Source organism: Mus pahari, chromosome 15 (assembly GCF_900095145.1).
Source record: "Mus pahari chromosome 15, PAHARI_EIJ_v1.1, whole genome shotgun sequence".
Classification (NCBI taxonomy): domain Eukaryota; kingdom Metazoa; phylum Chordata; class Mammalia; order Rodentia; family Muridae; genus Mus; species Mus pahari.
Genome location: NC_034604.1, coordinates 67,173,249 through 67,191,596, shown reverse-complemented (window position 1 = coordinate 67,191,596; position 18,348 = coordinate 67,173,249). Strand labels below are relative to the sequence as shown.

At 48.9% G+C, this 18,348-nt stretch overlaps 1 protein-coding gene across 4 annotated transcripts in view; it reads left to right on the top strand.

The window, feature by feature from the left end:
- Positions 1–9,782, top strand: part of Mapk4 (mitogen-activated protein kinase 4) — a 137,969-nt gene extending 128,187 nt beyond the window's left edge. For all 4 annotated transcript variants that reach the window (XM_029546965.1, XM_021214589.1, XM_029546967.1 and 1 more), the window contains exons 3-6: positions 1,645–1,789; positions 3,205–3,366; positions 4,183–4,384; positions 7,225–9,782. In XM_029546965.1, the coding sequence (XP_029402825.1) occupies positions 1,645–1,789; positions 3,205–3,366; positions 4,183–4,384; positions 7,225–7,921 (1,206 nt within the window). In that variant the 3' untranslated portion in view covers positions 7,922–9,782. The remainder of the gene's footprint in view (positions 1–1,644; positions 1,790–3,204; positions 3,367–4,182; positions 4,385–7,224) is intronic.
- The last annotated feature ends 8,566 nt before the right edge of the window (positions 9,783–18,348 follow it).

Below are 18,348 nucleotides of genomic sequence, written 5' to 3'. Positions count from 1 at the left end.
ACTGAAGGAAAAGGCTCAGGTTTTATACAATACAGAGAGGGATTGGGGAGTGATCAAAAGAGACATAGTGAAGGACAAATGGGGAGGCTAATTGCGAGTCTGAAACTTTTAGTGATTTATCTCAGGTCCTTGGCCGGCACTGCTCCGGAACATCGGGTGGCTTATCTCAGAGTCCCGGATTCTTCTAACAGCCCAAGGTGACAGCTCTGGGCAGCTCCAGAATGCAAAAAGACTCCCTCAGTCAATGATGTTTGCTTAGGGCCGGAATCTTGCTGATTCCCATGAAACAGCCTTGAGGGGAGAGGGGAAAGGGCTCCTAACAAAGAACTATATGGCTCTCAGCTGCATGCTGTAAAAATGCCTGGGCTGTGAGATGCCTGGGTTTTCTCAACCTGGTCTCCAACATTTGATGCCGCCTTCTAGTTTTCATTGGCAACGGGCACTCAGTGCACATAAATATATATATATATATATATATATATATATATATATATATATATATATGCAAACAATAGCTGTGCATATACAAATAAAATATTTGTTTCTTTGAAAAAAAATCAGAAGGGGGCTCAAGGCCAATCTTCATAGTAGGCATCACAGTGAGACTTTGTCAATAAATACACAAATTCTTTTTTAAAAAAAAATCACAAAAATCCAGGAGGCTTGGAGCTAGAAATGGCCAGAAGAAGACGTGATAGAAGTGTTGGAGATTGTGAAATGCCAAGATGAGGATGGTAGAGGAATCCTTGACAAAACTCATAGAAACGGAGCCATGTCTCTTTTGTCATATCTCACCTCATTGGACCTGCCCATCTGTGTTCTTTAAAATCCAACCTGTAGATGTGTTTCCTGGACTTTTACCGAATGAACCAACCCAGAGAGAGGTCATGGGAACTTGAATTGATAGCTGACTGGTCAGAAGTTCCAGAGTCTGGGACTTGGGGCTGGTGTCTAAAGTGGGGACACTCTGGTGGCTCTGAGTCCTCCATGTGGGAGCTGATGCTATCTCCAGCTAGACAATATCTAGATTAACCTGACTTCTGAGGACATTATGCTGGCTAGTTTTTGTGTCAACCTGACACAGGCTATAATCATTTGAGAGACAGGAGCCTTAATTGAAAAAACGCCGACGTAAGATTGGACCTACGGCTGCTTTGGTATGCGCATCATTTGCCTGTGTCCCTTAAGGAGGTTCTTGTCCTCAGCAGGGTCCTGGTTTGGGGGCAGTGTTAATTCCCATCATTGCTATAAATGGCACTGGCTCAACTTCAAAGCTAAGGCTGCTTCTCAGAGGCAGCCATTGAATACAATTCCAGGGTCTTATAGTGACGGTTGATGGCAGCAATGAAATTGAACGTGGCTCCCATTAACCAACATGGGCAGACTTGGTTATATATCAAGGGGTGCAGAAAAACATTCCTTCCAAAATATTGATACCCTGGGTCCCTCCCTCCCACAAAGAAGGATCCCAGGGCCTCATAAGGTCCCCACATCTATTATCAAGATAAAAGGGACAAAGACAGATATTGAAAGGAGTTCTGATCCTCTCTGGGAGGAAAAACCAAAAGGGAGGAAAAAAATAGAGACAGGAGGGGCAGCATCTGCAGATTTCTGTCTGATTACATAAGGGACTTTATCTTTTAGGGTTATCTGTCAGAAGGGTTGGTGACAAAGTGGTACCGCTCTCCACGACTGCTCCTGTCCCCAAACAACTACACAAAAGCCATCGATATGTGGGCAGCTGGCTGCATCCTGGCAGAGATGCTCACGGGGAAAATGCTCTTTGCTGGTAAGTAGCTAGCCAAGGCTACATGCTTCCTTCCCAACGTTGTTCAAACTGCATACGAAACACCCACCAAGCCCAAAACATGCTAATCTTTTGCTTGCATGACTTTTTTGGGGGGAAGGTTGTATGATACTTCTTGTAGACATAGAATTATTTCATAGTATTGTATTTCATACAGAAATACTATAAAAGCCATATTAGTCTTATGAGCACAGGACTTTTGCAGTCTATTGGCCATTTTGCTTTGGTCTGAAGCCACCACCTCAGTGTGGTAATATTAAAATTTAAAAAAAAAAAAAATGGTGGCTCGGTGAAAATGCTCTGTGGGACTAGTAATCCTGAGTTCCCAAAGAGTTCCCTTACTCCTTACACTGTGTGTGGATGTAGCAGGAATGCACCCTTTCTGAGGAGCAAGCCCTTCACTAGTCACTGAAGCTGCCAATGCCTTGGTCTGGGCATTCTCAGCCTCCAGAACTTCAAGAAATAAATGTTTGTTGTTTTTAAGCCATTTGATGATGGAGGGTATTTTGTAGTAGCAGCTCAAGTGAGCTAAGTCACACTTATAATCCAACACCTTCAGATTAGGTGTTAAAACGGCCTGTTCAGCATTTCCAGGCCCTTCCTCCTCTCTCTCTGATAATGGTTCCCTGTCCTGCTGCCCCACCTAGGAGCCCATGGCTTCCCTAATCTATCAACTCCCACTGAAGCCCCCATTATCCATGATGGCTCTGCCGGTGGCCAGACAGTTGTAGGTCCCTGTTGGCTCTCCCAGGGCACTTCATCCCCATGTTGCTCTTGCTCCTTGCCTGCAGGAGCGTGTGTTGTCTCCACTTAATACCTCTCCAGTTTCTCCTCACCCCTGTCGCTCATCTCCCTTTGTCATTTTGCACTGCTGTGACAGAATTCCCTGTGACAGAAAACCTCAAGGCTTAACTTTGATCCCGTTTCAGAAGTATCAGTTAACCGTTCAGCCAGCCACAGTCCTTCAGATCTGGGGAGAGCTGCAGAGAGAGAGGGGGTCATGGGTAGTTTAATGCATGGAATGAATGAGTGAAGGGATGAATGAGGGCTTGGCTCTATCCTGCCCTACTGCTTCTCCTTCAGAGCTGGCAGAACGCACCTTCCTCCCTGCGCCCACACAAGAAATGAGCTCAAAATGTCCCTGAGGGACATTTCCTGTTCAACTAAACTATACATTTAGCAAAGCCAACCCCAGAAACAACAGCCCTCTGCAGTGGCCACCCAGCAAATCAGCAGTGGGGTGAATATTAGACCCCAAGTCCCTCAGCGCTGAGCCTGGCGCTGCCCACTGCCCCCCCCCTCCCGTGTCCTCTCTAGTCAGCCGGGGCTGCTCTGGAGCGTCGCCATATACAACAGTCCAGGGAAACAACTGACCCGTGTGGCATTGCCTCTCCCAGGGGCTCACGAGCTGGAGCAGATGCAGCTCATCCTAGAGAGCATCCCTGTGGTCCGGGAGGAAGACAAGGAGGAACTGCTCAGGGTGATGCCGTCCTTCGTCAGCAGCACCTGGGAGGTGAAGAGGCCGCTGCGCAAGCTGCTCCCGGACGTCAACAGTGAAGGTACCCGAGCGTGCACTGGCGCCTCCTCCCAAGAGGCTGGGCCCTGGCTTTAATGTCAGGCAGGGGCAGGGCAAGGGCAGGTGGTCCTCCATCCTCCATCCAAAGAACAGAATGATGTCTAGGATTCGGACACCAAGCCACCCTTGGCAATGAGTGTTTCTCCTGGCTACAAGCTCAAAAGAAGTTTCACGATTTAGAACACTGGGGTGTTTAAATTTGGGGACTAGGAGTTCATAACCAGTAAGGAATACATAAATTATAAAGATTAGAAGATAATCTGAAATTTCAAAGATTCGGTTGGCAAACAATTTGGATAAGGGATAGTCAACCCGTGCTTTCAGAGTGCAGGTTCTGGCCACGTGGCAGCCCCTGAGGCAGTCATTAGAGGGATACATGGCATGTTCTGCTCTCTGTCTGTCTCTCTTACCGTCTCCTCTCCCCTGGGGGCTTGATGTAGTACAGAGAATAACATTCTCAGCTTTAGGGCTAGACCTGTGGTCAGTTCTCAGTTCCCAGTGACTAGCTGTGTTGATCTGAGCAGACCAGCTTCGATAACTGCAAAATAGGCAAGGTAGAACCTTAGAGCATGTGTTGGTTAGCTTTCCCTGACTGGGACAAAGTACATGAGAGACATAAAGGAGAAAAGGTTTGTTTTTCCGCTCACGGTTTCTGAGTTTCAGTCACCGGGCTCCCTTGTTTATGGGTCTGTGGGACATCATGGCAGAGGATACGTGTGAGAGCAAAGCCGGGAGTAAGAGGAGGGAGGAACAAACCTAAGAGCATGGGACAGCACGTGACCTCTGCTCCTCCCTACAGCCATTGACTTTCTGGAGAAGATCCTGACCTTTAACCCCATGGACCGATTAACAGCCGAGATGGGGCTGCAGCATCCTTACATGAGCCCGTACTCGTGCCCCGAGGATGAGCCCACCTCACAACACCCTTTCCGCATTGAGGATGAGATCGACGACATCGTGCTGATGGCTGCCAGTCAGAGCCAGCTCTCCAACTGGGACAGGTGCGTGTCCAGGGCTAGTGTCCGGAGACGTGGTCCCCTGTTTTCTCTCTCTCTCGTTCCCCTTTGGCCATTGACCCTCCATGGCCTCTGTTTCTCTCTTTGTGTATTGCATCAGACACATTTCCCAGATTAGTTCCCTGCCTTTCTCCTGTCCCCAAACATTCCCAGTAACTAAGCTGCTTTGTGAGCCAGGGACTTCCATTCTGCAGAACAATGCCCCCGGCTCTCCTTGATACCCTAAGACCAATGAACATGAGGCACACAGGGGCAAGTGTTAGCAAGTGCCTACTGTAGTAGTTCATGGACAGGCTGGATTTTCTTTTTCCCTAGAGTATACTAGGCAACCACTCTGCCACTGAACCACATTTTCCGTCATGATTTTGTCCTTGGAGGGCCAACTATGACAACACAAAGCAAGAAAACGGTACAGAATTCCCTGTCTCTGAAACATTTCTCATTTCACCGCACATCTTTCACACCTCCCACAGGGGTCCTTGAAGGAGACTGTGTCATTATTATTGTCCAGGAGAAAGATACAGCATAGAGAGGTTAAGACACTGGCACCATGTTATACAGCAGACCCGTGTAGGGCCATCCCCAAGCCGTATCCGTGCCCCACACTGAAGAGCTTCACGTGGCTTCAGGACCCTTGACGAGTGCCAGTATTGGAGAAACGTAGATTTTTAAAAGCGTCGCTGCAGGAACAGTAGTGATCTAATAGACCCTTTCCTGTCCTGGCTTTCACAGATCAGGCTCTGGAGCACTGCCACCTGCTCGTGTCTAGAGGCAGCACCAGTAATGCTTGGTTCAGAAAGAGCGGCGGAGGGGCGTGCTTAGTTGCATCAGCTCTGAAGGGGGCCAACTGGGAACCCCACTGCTGTGGGCCTGTGACAGCTTGTTACATAAGTGACAGATAGGCAATTTCTCTTTTTTAGTCATTTGACAGATGATGGGTTTCAAAATTGAGGGGGTGCAAAGAGGGGGCAGGGCACTGTTATTTGGGGCAGGCTTGCTAGCTGCTTGTTGTCAGCGAATGGAGATTAATAGACTCTTCTCCCAGCCTCATGCTGAGGCTGCCCGAGACCAGTTCTTAGACGTGTGCCCGCCCCCCACTTCCATGCCACAGAATTCAAGGCTCACTGTGTTTGTGGGACTGGCACCAGGGAAGACTGCAGCGGGGTACCTGAGGTCACTGCTAGTTAATTCAGGGTGGTACCGGAAGCTCCCGGGCTCCCCAATCCCACCCGCACAAAGGACAGGGGCGATAAAGTCCAAGTCGCCGCTGCAGCGACAGTCACCATTGCGGCATGCTAGTTTTTCTCATCTTTGAGACTGTGGTGGTCAAACTAGGTCCTGTCAGAATTGCTGCAAAGGTTGTAGCTAATGGATGGGCCAGCGCTTGGGGTGCAACAAAGGCTGTGCTTCTCAGATCTTCCCAGAATCCCCTGAAATCTCAAGGGCGTCTGGGGAAAGAGTCGAACTCTGAGAGCAAGGCCTACATGAATGGTGTCCCTGGGCAGTGGGCAGCTCAAGCCTTTTCCCTACCTCTCCAGCCAGAACCAGAGCATCCTATAGCCTATGGGCTGCAGCTGCCTGGCCTTGGCTGGTCTAATTGTCCTGTGTGAGCACCAGCCCTCTGGCTCAGTGAGCTGCCGACCAGGAGCTGCCACCTTGTCTGTGTTCCCGACCGCAGTACCTGGCATAAGAAAGGGGTTTGGCCAGAGCTGACAGCCAGCCACCTGCCTGCCCATCTGCCCTCCGTTTGCTCCGCAGCGATCTGATTTCAGTCTCCTTGGCTACAGGGCAGTCAGTAGAGGGCGGAATTCCGAGGATCGCTGCTGGCCTCCCTGGATGGTGTCTGTGATCTTTCTGCAGGCCCCATCTGCTCTGCTTGGAGGCAGGGTGCTACAAGGCACCAGTCCATCCTGGCTGAGGTTATCATCCTTGGCTACTGTCTTAGAATCCCTGGGAGAAGTCTCATAAACATGCCCAGGCAGACCTACTGAGAACATGCCCAGACAGAGCCATCTAGACCTACTGAACCAGAACATTGGTAGTGGGCAGCAAGGGATACCTGGTACTTATTTTTAATCCTCCTGTGTGATTCAAGTCTGAGGCAGGATTAGAACGCACCTGGCCTTGCCACTCAAAGTGCCAGTGCTGGGTCCAGGGAGCAGCAGCAACAACAGGGAGCCTTTTAGAAATGCAGAATCCCAGACCCCATGCAGAGCTGCAGGGTCCAGATCCCCAGTTTAACAAAACCCCATGTTGGGCTGGAGAGATGACTCAGCAGTTAGGAGCACTGACTGCTCTTCCAAAGGTTCTGAGTTCAAATCCCAGCAACCACATGGTGGCTCACAACCATCTGTAATGAGATTGGACTCCCTCTTCTGTTGTGTCTGAAAACAGCTACAGTGTACTTACATATAATAAATAAATAAATTAAAAAAAAAACATAGCAAGACCCCTTGCTATTATATTCACCTATATAACATAGGTGAACCAATTAGAAAGTTCAATAGGGAAGGCTGTTTTGTTGTTTTGTTTGCAAGTCCACCACCTAAGGCCCGCACACAGTGAGTGTCCAAGAAAGTTGTTGATTAACTATTAAAGACAATGAAGACTAAACTCGCAGATCAGCCCTCCTAGCTGGGCCCCTGAAGCTCACTTTCACCAGCGCCATCACAGGCCAACCTGGAGGGATGAGGGTACCTCCCGTTTAGGGACTAGGAGGAATAATGAGCGGACTTGTGAGTGGAGGCCAGAGATTAGGCGATTTGGCTCCCCATTCTTCCTGGGTGTGCTTAATTAACATCGTGCCTTCTTTTGCACGCCTGTAGGTATCCTGTGAGCCTGTCATCAGATCTGGAATGGCGGCCTGACCGGTGCCAGGACGCCAGCGAGGTGCAGCGCGACCCTCGCGCAGGCTCTACACCGCTGGCGGAGGATGTTCAGGTGGACCCACGCAAAGACTCACAGAGCAGCTCTGAGCGCTTCCTGGAGCAGTCCCACTCGTCCATGGAACGCGCCTTCGAGGCCGACTATGGACGGTCCTGTGACTATAAAGTGGGGTCTCCGTCCTACCTGGACAAGCTACTGTGGCGCGACAACAAGCCCCACCACTACTCAGAACCCAAGCTCATCCTGGACCTGTCGCACTGGAAGCAGGCGGCCAGCGCACCCCCCAGGGCTGCAGTAGCAGCAGGCCCGGTGTCAGGTGAGGATGAGCCAGCAAGCCTCTTTCTGGAGATTGCACAGTGGGTCAAGAGCACACAAAGTGGCCCTGAGCGTGCCAGTCCTCCCCCTGATGCCCCAGAGCCCCGTCTCTCTGCCACACCCCCGGGACACACGACACCCATCGACGGGGGTGCCAGTCCCCAGTTCGACTTAGACGTGTTCATCTCGCGTGCCCTAAAGCTCTGCACCAAACCTGAGGACCTCCCGGAAAACAAACTGGGCGACCTGAATGGCGCGTGCATCTCTGAGCACCCTGGCGACCTCGTGCAGACAGAGGCCTTCTCCAAAGAAAGGTGGTGAGCACAGAAGGGGTGCGGGAGAACTCCCTACCCAGAAAGCTGGACCACTTCCATGCTCCTTCGCACTCCTTCATCCCCTCTCTGCTGCGCTGGGGTTAGCAGAACACACGCGGATCCGGGGAGCAAGACGAATGTCCATTTCTTAAACTGCCTTAATAACTAGCCTTTAACCTCTGGGAGCGGGTTTGAACCGAGCCTGGCCGGGAGCTCTCGGTTTCCCACCGAAGGGAAAGTCTGTTGCGATTGTGTGCAAGGGAAGAAAGAGATCTTGGGCAACAGTCTCCGCCCTACGAGGGTGGAGGGGTCAGAAACAGCTTGCAGACAGCTTCCAAGCCACGTGACCCACGTAATCTCCAATGGACATTTGGGCCCAGAGAAGCCGTTAAGACCACCAGCCTGATGGTGTCAGGGTAAAGCCTGTGTCCCAAGCTCCTGCCCCTGGACCAGTGTCTGACCACAGTATAATGTCTTCCTCTGCTGGGGTCACTCTGGCTTTTTGGTCAGAAAACTTGGTCCCCGAGCACTTCTCGCTTTCCCTTGCCATCTGTCCCATCCATCCCTTTAATTTAGGACAATGGTTCTTTGGAAACAGAACCAGTTTCTTTCTCCTAGTCACCAGACATAGTTCTATGACCCTCCAAGTGCTTAATTGCCCTCAGCTGCCACCTCCCTGTATTTAACCGACCCAACTCAGTCTGAAGTCATTGCTTCATATAAGAGCAGTCTGGGGGCTGTGGGTAAATTGAGGTAAACGTCTCCCAGGCCTGTGCCTACAGCCTCCACCTCCATGCCCTATGCACTTTCCTGACTCGTTCCCCAATGGATATCGTACATGGGTGAGTTTGAAGACAGCAATCGCAAGAATCCCTCTTGTCCAGCCCCCAGCCTCCCACCCACCCCGCCCACAGACACACAGCTCCTCTCCAAGCCTATTTTGGGACCAAATGTTCTTGGCACAAATTGCTCATTTGTAGGGAAAGCAATAAGGTGCTTTCCATAAAAACAAATGAGCTAGGAGGGAAGGTTCCACAGAAGACCCATCATCCTTCTGTAGTGTCGCCCATGATCGGGGGCATTCATTTGGTCCTAGCCAAGAGTAGGACCCTAAAGGAATGGCCTGAGAGCTAGCAACCCTGGGGCGAGAAACCCAGAAAGATAAACTAGGAGTTTAAAAAGGGGCCCTAACCTCAAGGGTCCCAAAGAGTCAGCTACGGAGATGGAGAACCCAAGACCAAGAGAGGGATTCAAGGTAGTCACACCCTGGTAGCTTAGGTTAAGACAGACTTGGAGTCGGTCCAAAGCCCTCTGCAGAAAAAGCATGGGGAAGGGGGCTTGGGGGAATACAAATAGTCCCCAGTCTGTCCCTGAACACTCTGCCGCTGGTGTCTATCCTCTCCTCCCCCCTCCCTTCTCCCTGACAACATCCCAAAGATACCCACACAAGGTCTAGCTGGTCTGTTGAGAGATCTTCTTGGGCTGTGTTCATTCTCCCATCGCAGCACCTTAAATCTTAGCTAACTATGATTTGTATATTGGGACCTACAATGCATCAGAAACATATATTTTAAAACAGTTAATCATGCTGGACAGTTTTTAAGTGGAAAAATATGTAAATATAAAGTGGTTTAGGTTTTTTTTCTTTTATTTCTTTTTTTTTTTTTCTTTAAGAAAATGCAATGCACACCACTCCTTATGTGCCATTTGTCCTCCGAGGGAAGCTTTACTTTTTGAGTAAAGGGACATGCTGCTGACTGACCGCAAGTTCACGGAGAACTGTTATAATTATTCATGTTCTTAAAAGAATCTGTTAAATATTATTAAACTTGATCAGGATGAGCCAAATAAAGTTTTATTGGAACATAGATCCGTCAGGAACTGTCACGTTATTTGGCATCTTTTACCGTGGCTGAGTCATGAGAGCCAGAGCCTTGCTGGCTGCACCGGGAAGACCAGTGTTTGGAGGAGTGAATATGGGGTTTTGGGGTCGGGAGAGGGGTTCTGCAAGGAGAGAATCTACACCTGTGTGATCAGAATTAGCTGCTGTGGCCTAGTGTCCATCTTGTAGATTTCTACAATCTTAGTGTCAACGCCACACCTTTGACCAGGGCTGGTCCTTATTATCATAGAAGGTCTCAACATCACGAAATTGCAGAGAACAAACCTGTCCCAGAGAGCCACCTGAGCCACGCCCCTCACCGGAACCTGAGCTGGCTTCCATCTGAAGCTGACTGCTCTGTCGTACCCGTGACACGAATTATGAAGCCCCAGCTCCACTTGTTACTCAACAAATATAGACCTAGAGTTTCACATTTTTGTTCTTTGACGTCTGAGGAAGGTTTGGTTAGAACACACTACTATTGAAATGCGCCTACGCCAAGATGAGAGGCTTATGAACCGTTTATCAGAGTCTCTCCAAACCATCTGCCAAGTGTACGGCAGTCCCCCTTTACCCAGTTAATACTCACACTCAACTGCAGTCTGAAGACAGAAACTGAAAGAAACCAGAAATAAACAATGCCTTGGGTTTTGCCTTCCCCAGAATTCTGACGCACAATGGAGGCTCACACAGTCCCACTCTGCCCCTATTGGGACCCAAATCATCCTGGTCAAGTGTCACTGATCCTCTGGGTCAATTTTGTAGCTGTCCTGGGGTTTTATATGGGACTGGATACTATACATAACTCCAGGCAACCACGAGGAGCGTCTCCCTACCGAGACGATGTCAGTAAAGACAGAGCCCACAGGACAGAAATCTCGTTCAAGTTTTCTTATTAGAAAAACTTCTATGTCCAATGTGAAGCCTGGGGTACTAAAATGTTTTATAATGTAATAAGGGTATAAGACAGGGAGGGGGTTGAGTATCCCAAATAGCACCACAGAACTAAGAGAAGGAGAAAAGCATACACACACACACACACACACACACACACACACACACACACGTCAGGACATGTCACAATCACACCTACCACATGATGCTAAGGTTAACACTCCCCCCCCCCCGAAAGGGCCCCAGGGGGCGCTGTGTAACATGAGCCAACAAACTAGTCTACAGGCCAAAGGGTTTTACCGAAACAGGACGACTTTCTTGCATTCGTGGTTCAAAAGCACAGATGTTTATATTACGATTCATAACAGTAGCAAAGTTACAATTGTGAGGAAGCAAGAAAAGTAATTTTATGTTTGGTGGTCACCATGACGTGAGGAGCTGTATTAAAGGATTGCAGCATTAGGAAGGTGGGGAACCACCATTATAAGTGCCCGATTTAACAGCCACAGACACTCCCCGGTCGGTCCACTACCGTATCTTCCAGTCATATTGGAGGCCACACTCCTTTAGCTAAATTCTACTTCAAAGGACTTAGTACTTCCTAAGCAAGTTTGTTAGCAAGTCCTATACAGCGCATCAGTTTTATTACCTCCAAGTTTCTCCTGCATCAAAACCAGACTTTTAGCTGGAATGGTCAGAGTAAGCAATCATGAAGGCAGCTTGAAAGCTGGGATTCTTTCAAACCAGTGGAGAGGGAGAAGGGTCGCAGAGCCCCTCATAACTGTGGTTGTGTGCCTCAAACATTTGTCTCCCCCTCAAGACAAGTCTTACCTGCCTCTCTTCACGATTAAACAAATACAGTTGTACACAGGAGATGTGAATTGACAGATTATCCACTCCAACCCCCTCAGTTTGCAGAGGTATGGTAAGTTGAAACCTAGAACCAGGTAACCATTTACCTGAAGTCACGACTTAGAACGTGGCAGAGCTGGAACTAGAATCTACATCCTCTTTCGTGGACCAAAGCCATGGCAACAGCCCATCTGGGGGATTATCATTGGAGCAGGTGGTGGAACACCAAGGTGAGGACCTGGGTCAGGAGAGGCCGCTCTTTGCCTCTAGTTAGCCCTGTGGGAAGACTCGGCTAGTTAAGAGTCTACCATTGTCGGAGATAGCCTTCTGAGGCTTGGTGCAATAAAGGAGGACTCCCTTTATTGACAGGGCTTCCCCTTCTCTGACCTTGTCTGGGGAATTCAACATCACACACACACACACACACACACACACACACACACACACACACGCACACACACACACCCCTCTACCTGTAGACTGTCAGGTAGCCTTAGATTACAGATTCAACTTCCTTTTCCCCAATAAGAACCCATTCGACTAGCGCCTGAGATTTCAGAGATGCTTCCCCCATGCTAATGAGGCATTTTGGTACCCTAAGCATTCAGCCCATGACCTTTTCCCATCCTAGACATTCCTACCCCCAGGCCCCCAAATTATATGCATAAGCCTTGAATCATCCAAAGATGATCTGCCCCTCTGCTGCAGCTGGTCCCAGTGTGTCTTATTCACCCTACATACTCACAGGGCTTCCGAACACCCACACCCTAACCCATCTGCCCTTTCTGCTCCCTTTGCCAACCTGAACCAATATTGGCCAATGATCCGCAAGGGCAGGGAGAGCCCCCAGAGCCCCAGAGTCCCAGAACCTCTAGTCTTAGAAATGGTTAGCTGTTTCTACAGATAATTTCTTTCCAGCTTTGAGCCTGGTCTGTATAGAAGGGAGGGAGGAAGTGAAGGAAGAGAGGAAGGGAGAACCAGAGACACCAGGGTACTAGCATAGGCCGGTTTTCCTCAGAAGCAACTGAGGTTAAAGCTCAAGTCCAGAAATTGTGAAGGAATTGTGTCTCAGGAAACACTGACAGGGTAATGGGAAAGTAAGAAAACAGAGAAAGAAGCCAATGAAGGATACGGTTCCTACCCCAGGCAGCTGCCTTCATATTATACAGAGGTGTGGGGAATTCTGGGAGGCAGAGTCCTAGCTCAATAACAAAGTAGATAATCTCAGGACACTTACTGATAATTCCTCACCTTAGAGCACCTCCCCAGGAACTCTGTCTTCTACTGCATCTAAACAGGTCCCACTGGCTGACAAATAGCCACAAGCAAGAGGCAGTCATACAGGCAGACGGAAGCTAGCCTAGCACTCACAGAAAGGTGAAGGCCAAACTCCTATGGTGTCAACAGTGGGATTCAGCATGAAGTATGTGCAGGACCCAGGCAGAGCACACCTGGTGCTGGCAAGGAGCTCCCGCCCTGGGTAGGACTTTCTCAAATCTCTCCTTTCCTTCCTATAAGAATAAAATCTTAGCTCAGGATAAGCAGCTGCAGTTGAACTTCAGAAGTCCAGGTGAGGAGCTGGGAAGATGGTTCAGCCCTGCTGTGTTAGCATGAGGACCTGAGCTCTATAACCCCCACACTGGGTGGGAGGTGGACGTCACTGTGCATCTTTAACCCCCACACTGGGGTGGAAGGTGGAGACAGGAAGATCCCCAGTCATCTTTGGCTGGCCTGCCCAACCAAACGGAGGAGCTACAGAGTCAGTGAGAGATCCTCACATAAAATAATAATAATAATAATAATAATAATAATAATAATAATAATAATAAATAATAATAATAATAGGTGGAGAGAGATCTAAGGAGGCAACCATCATCAACCTTGGACCACCATACACATGTTCACAAACAGGCACAGAATTCCACACGCACAGATCACTCATCCACCGGAACTCAAGTGTACACCACATGTTAGCATTCCTTCTAGGCTCTACCCCACAATTACCTGGTAGCATCCAGGTGTGCCTAACTCACTATAAAGGGGCTGCTTGCCCCTCCTCGCTCTCTTACTTTCTCTACCCTCCTACCCTCTCTGTCCCTTCTCCCCCATTCCCCTTCCACCTCTCTCTCCCTGTGTTCCTAGCTGACCTCTACCCTCTTCTCTCTCTCTCTCTCTCTCTCTCTCTCTCTCTCTCTCTCTCNCTCTCTCTCTCTCTCTCTCTCTCTCTCTCTCTCTCTCTCTCTCTCTCTCTCTCTCTCTGCATTTCTCAGCCTCTATTCCCCCCTCAACTCTCCTCCCCATGCCCTAAATAAACTCTGTTTTATACTATACCCATCGTGTGGCTGGTTCCTCAGGCAGAAGGGATACCTCAGCATGGGCCCCACAGAGGCCTCCCCTTCCACTTCACCATACCTCATTCAACCAAACATATCCTGGTTCTTTCTTTTTTACAAAACACAACTACATACACACAAAGGAGTGTAGAGATGAGAATAGAACAAAGTGATTCTCTGGGCTACCCCAGGATGATGTTCTTTTCCCTTTTTCTTTCTTGTTTATCGTTGCTGTTGTTGTTGAAACAAGATCTTACTATATAGCCCCGTTGGCCTGGAATTTACAGAGATATGCCCGCCTCTACATCCAAAAAGCTAAAGTAAGCCCCACCATGCCGTGCTGGCTTTTCTTTGCTAATCTAGACATATCAAGTCTTTCATCAGTATCCTGCCTGTAGTCTCGTGGTACCAGCGAGCGATTCGGGCCACTGATAGAAAGTATTGGGTCTTTGTGTCAGAGCTAGCCAGCAGGTCTGAGCTTAAATGAAACAGCTGTGTGTTCTTGCTGAACATCTGGGCCAGTGGTGGTAAGGCATCCCTGTCTCACTAAATAGCATTAAGAACGCGGCAAAGATGGCTACAATCCCTTCCAGGTCTTGGAGTTCAAGGCACTCCTTAGCACAGCCTTCTCTTTGTCTTTGCACATTCTCAACTCTCCCATGTGACAAAGTTCCGACATCTTGATGTCTCTTAGCACCCAGTGGCACAGTAAAAGTGACAATAGGGTGTGGCAGGGTTCCAGGTACCGTGTGAGGTCAGAGAACCAAATACACCCACCAAGTGAGCACACCTGTGGCGTATGTCTCCTGGGCACCAGGCTGAACCAAGCTGCCCAGCTAAACTCTGTGGGGAATAGGCTACTCCCTCTCCGAACCAAAAAGCCAACTCAGCATTGGAATGATGCAGCCTCAGGGCATCCGATGGGACTGTGCTGGCTCCTCAGCCTGGCTCAGGCTGCCCTGACAGCTGTGGACAGGTAGGCACTGCCGTAGGAAAGAGGATTGTAAGGATAGTGAGAGTTCCTTTCACCGTCTGCCTTTCAGAACTGCTAAGTATATATGTCCCTGCTTTGGCTTCTCCCCATTAGTTCATAAGCATAGGACTGCGGTAGAGAGAGCTGAGAAATAAGAACATCGTGGTCCACGTTCTGAGCTCCATTGGCGTGGTTGTGGAGATTTCAATGGCCAGTGAGAAATTGATTATCATTGACCTAGGCTGGCTCTTCCAGTTGGTCCTGGAGATGGGGATTCCTAGACAAGTGGTTCATAAAGAGGAGTCCTCTAAGCAGATATGGAATATAGAAAGCAGATGGAGCCCGGAGAGAAAGCACAGACACACTGGCATGTGGCCTGAGTCAGCAGCCAGCTTCTGCCAGACCCCATGGAGAACTCTGGGTCATAAACTATCCCACAGTCATGGCTCCCATCAGCTCAGTCAGACCAAAAGGACTTTCCTGGAGACAGCGATAGGTCCTTTAGCAGCCCAAATCCCTGGCAGCCGGGCAGTTGGCACCATCTAATTTGCAGAGTACCACACTAGGAACTTTGGGTATAAGAAGCAGAGAAGGGCTACCACCAAAAACTCTACAGTTTGGATGGATAAATACAGGGAATAAGCTCTCTGAGGTCCGAATGGAAGACCTTCAAAGTTCCCCCATGGTGAGTCCTCAGAGGTCCAGTTGCAGCTCCCATGTTATTGGTTTCTTTACAGCTGACGTTCCTAGGAAGTACCTTTGTTGCTGTCTCTCCCATAGCTGAGAGACTGTGTTAGGAGTCCCCCAAGACCTCCTTTAGGTTTAATGACTCAGAAAAGCTGTGCGTTCCTAGTTCTGGTGTGGTACTGTTGGCAGATACAGATCTGAATTCACAAAGGAAAAGGCGCATCAGTGACAAATAAGAGAAATCAGCCACAAGTTCCCCGGTGTCACCTCCCAAGACAGCCCCCTGTGGATGAGCTTAGTAGCAGCGTCAGCAGCAATGTCTTGTGACTCGGGGTGATGTATTGTTTACCAGGGTATCTCACTTGTGCCTTGGGACCCAGGATCTTTGTGGGGCATGATCAGTTAGTCACATGATCATGAAGTGCCACTGACCCTAGCTACTGGATCTCCAGATGTTTCCTCCCCTAAGATCACACCTGATTCCCCAAACCTCAGAGGCGCACAAAACACTGGATATTCCAAAGCCTCAGCAGTTATCTCAGGAGCCAGGTCAAGAACCAGTCCTCCTGGATACCAGACTCCATTAGGAATGTGCTGGTTATGAGCAACCAACACCTGCTGAGTTACCCTTCACTGCAAAACAACATTGAGTACAGTTGTGTCTCCTGCAGCTCCAAAATTACGTGGGGTGTTTGCTTTATGTGGAAAATACTGCTTAGCAGAAGCAACATGTCGTTAAATTATTGGTGTGCCTGTTTTGCTCCATGCACCTACATACTTTTAAGCAAATGCTGCATTATTAAAATGTAATAATACAGAGCACACATGCTGAGACAAAGCAATTCTGAGATTCCTTTATCTTATTAACTCATGCCCTGTTTATAAAAACTGGACCTGTTGATGAATTTACAAGGTACCCTGATGTTCATTCTGTTACCATGGTTATTACCCCTGGGTCGTGATGGGGTTCTCTGGGAAGCAATTGCTTTCAGCTATCCCAGAGATGTTCTGTAGCAGAGATGAAGGTTTCAAGGTTTGAAGGACTTTCTGGCTGTAAAGCTCTGTATGTTGACCACCTGAAGAAAAGGCTTGTAAGAGAGGAACATCAACAGTCATTCATCTTGGAATGAATATCCCAAATACATCAACAGCTGCATCCCAGCTCCAACCCTCAGATGATATCAAGAGAAGAATGTGCAATGCCAACATCCCAGGACTCTGGAAGGAGAAAGGATGGCAAAGCTATGTCTTCTCGCCAACGGCTTCCACCGCTGTGACTGACGGATTGGTGGTTCCTCTGATGTGTCAATTCATCTGGGCCACAGTGTTGTAGAGGTGACAGTAGTTTGCAGCATGTAAAGCCCTGCCCTGATGTACCAGTCAGGATTCCTCAGGAAGAGAAACATAATCAATAATTAATTAGGATGCGTGTGTGTGTGTGTGTGTGTGTATGTGTGTGCATGTGTGTGTATGTGTATGCGTGTGTGTATGTGCATACATGTGTGTGTGCACGTGTGAGTGTGTATGTGTGTGCATATGTGTGCCTGTATATGCGTGTGTGTATGTGTGTATGTGTGNGTGTGTGTGTATGTGTGCGTGTGTGTATGTGTGTGTATGTGTGTGTGCGTGTGTGTGTGTATGTGTATGCGTATGTGTGCCTGTATATGCGTGTGTGTATGTGTGTATGTGTGCGTGTATGTGTATGTGTGCGTGTGTGTATGTGTGTGCGTGTGTGTGTATGTGCATGCATGTGTGTGTGCACGTGTGAGTGTGTATGTGTGTGCGTATGTGTGCCTGCATATGCGTGTGTGTATGTGTGTATGTGTGCGTGTATGTGTGCGTGTGTGTATGTGTGTATGTGTGTGTGCGTGTGTGTATGTGTGTGCATGTGTATGTATGTATATGCGTGTGTGTATGTGCATGCATGTGTGTGTGCACGTGTGAGTGTGTATGTGTGTGCGTATGTGTGCCTGTATATGCGTGTGTGTGAGTATGTGTGTATGTGTGCGTGTGTGTATGTGTGTGTATGTGTGTGTGTATGTGTGTGTGTGTATGTGTGTGTGTGTATGTGTATGCGTGTGTGTATGTGCATGCATGTGTGTGTGCACGTGTGAGTGTGTATGTGTGTGCGTATGTGTGCCTGTATATGCGTGTGTGTATGTGTGCGTGTGTGTATGTGTGCGTGTGTGTGTATGTGTGTATGTGTGTGTGTGTGCGTGTGTGTGTATGTGTGTGTGCATGTGTGTGTATTTGTGTGTGTGTGTGTATGTGCGTGCGTGCGCGTGTGTGTGTGCGTGTGTATTTGTGCGTGTGTGTGTGTGCGTGTGTGTGTATTTGTGTGTGTGTATGTGCGTGCGTGCGTGCGTGTGTGTGTGCGTGTGTATTTGTGTGTGTGTATGTGCGTGCGTGCGTGTGTGTATGTGTGCGTGTGTGTGTGCGTGCGTGTGTGTATGTGTGTGTGTATGTGTGTATGTGTGTGTGTGCGTGTGTGTGTGTGCGTGCGTGTGTGTGTGTGTGTGTGTGTGCGTGTGTGTATTGTTCACATAAGCATGCTATGTATGTGGGAGACCCAGGTGGGTGAGGAGACTGGAGGTCAGAGCTGCTTCTCTGCTCCCTTTATATGAGCTCTGGGAACCGGAGTCAGGTCACGGGGCCTGCCTGAGCACAACCTATGTCTCTACCTGCTGAGATGTCTCAGTTTATTTAATTTAAGGAATTATAGAGACTAGCACAGCTTATGTCTCCATGGCGAGCTGCAGGCTAGAGACCGGGGAACACTGATGTTGAAATTTGTGTGGGGAGGCCCTCTGCTG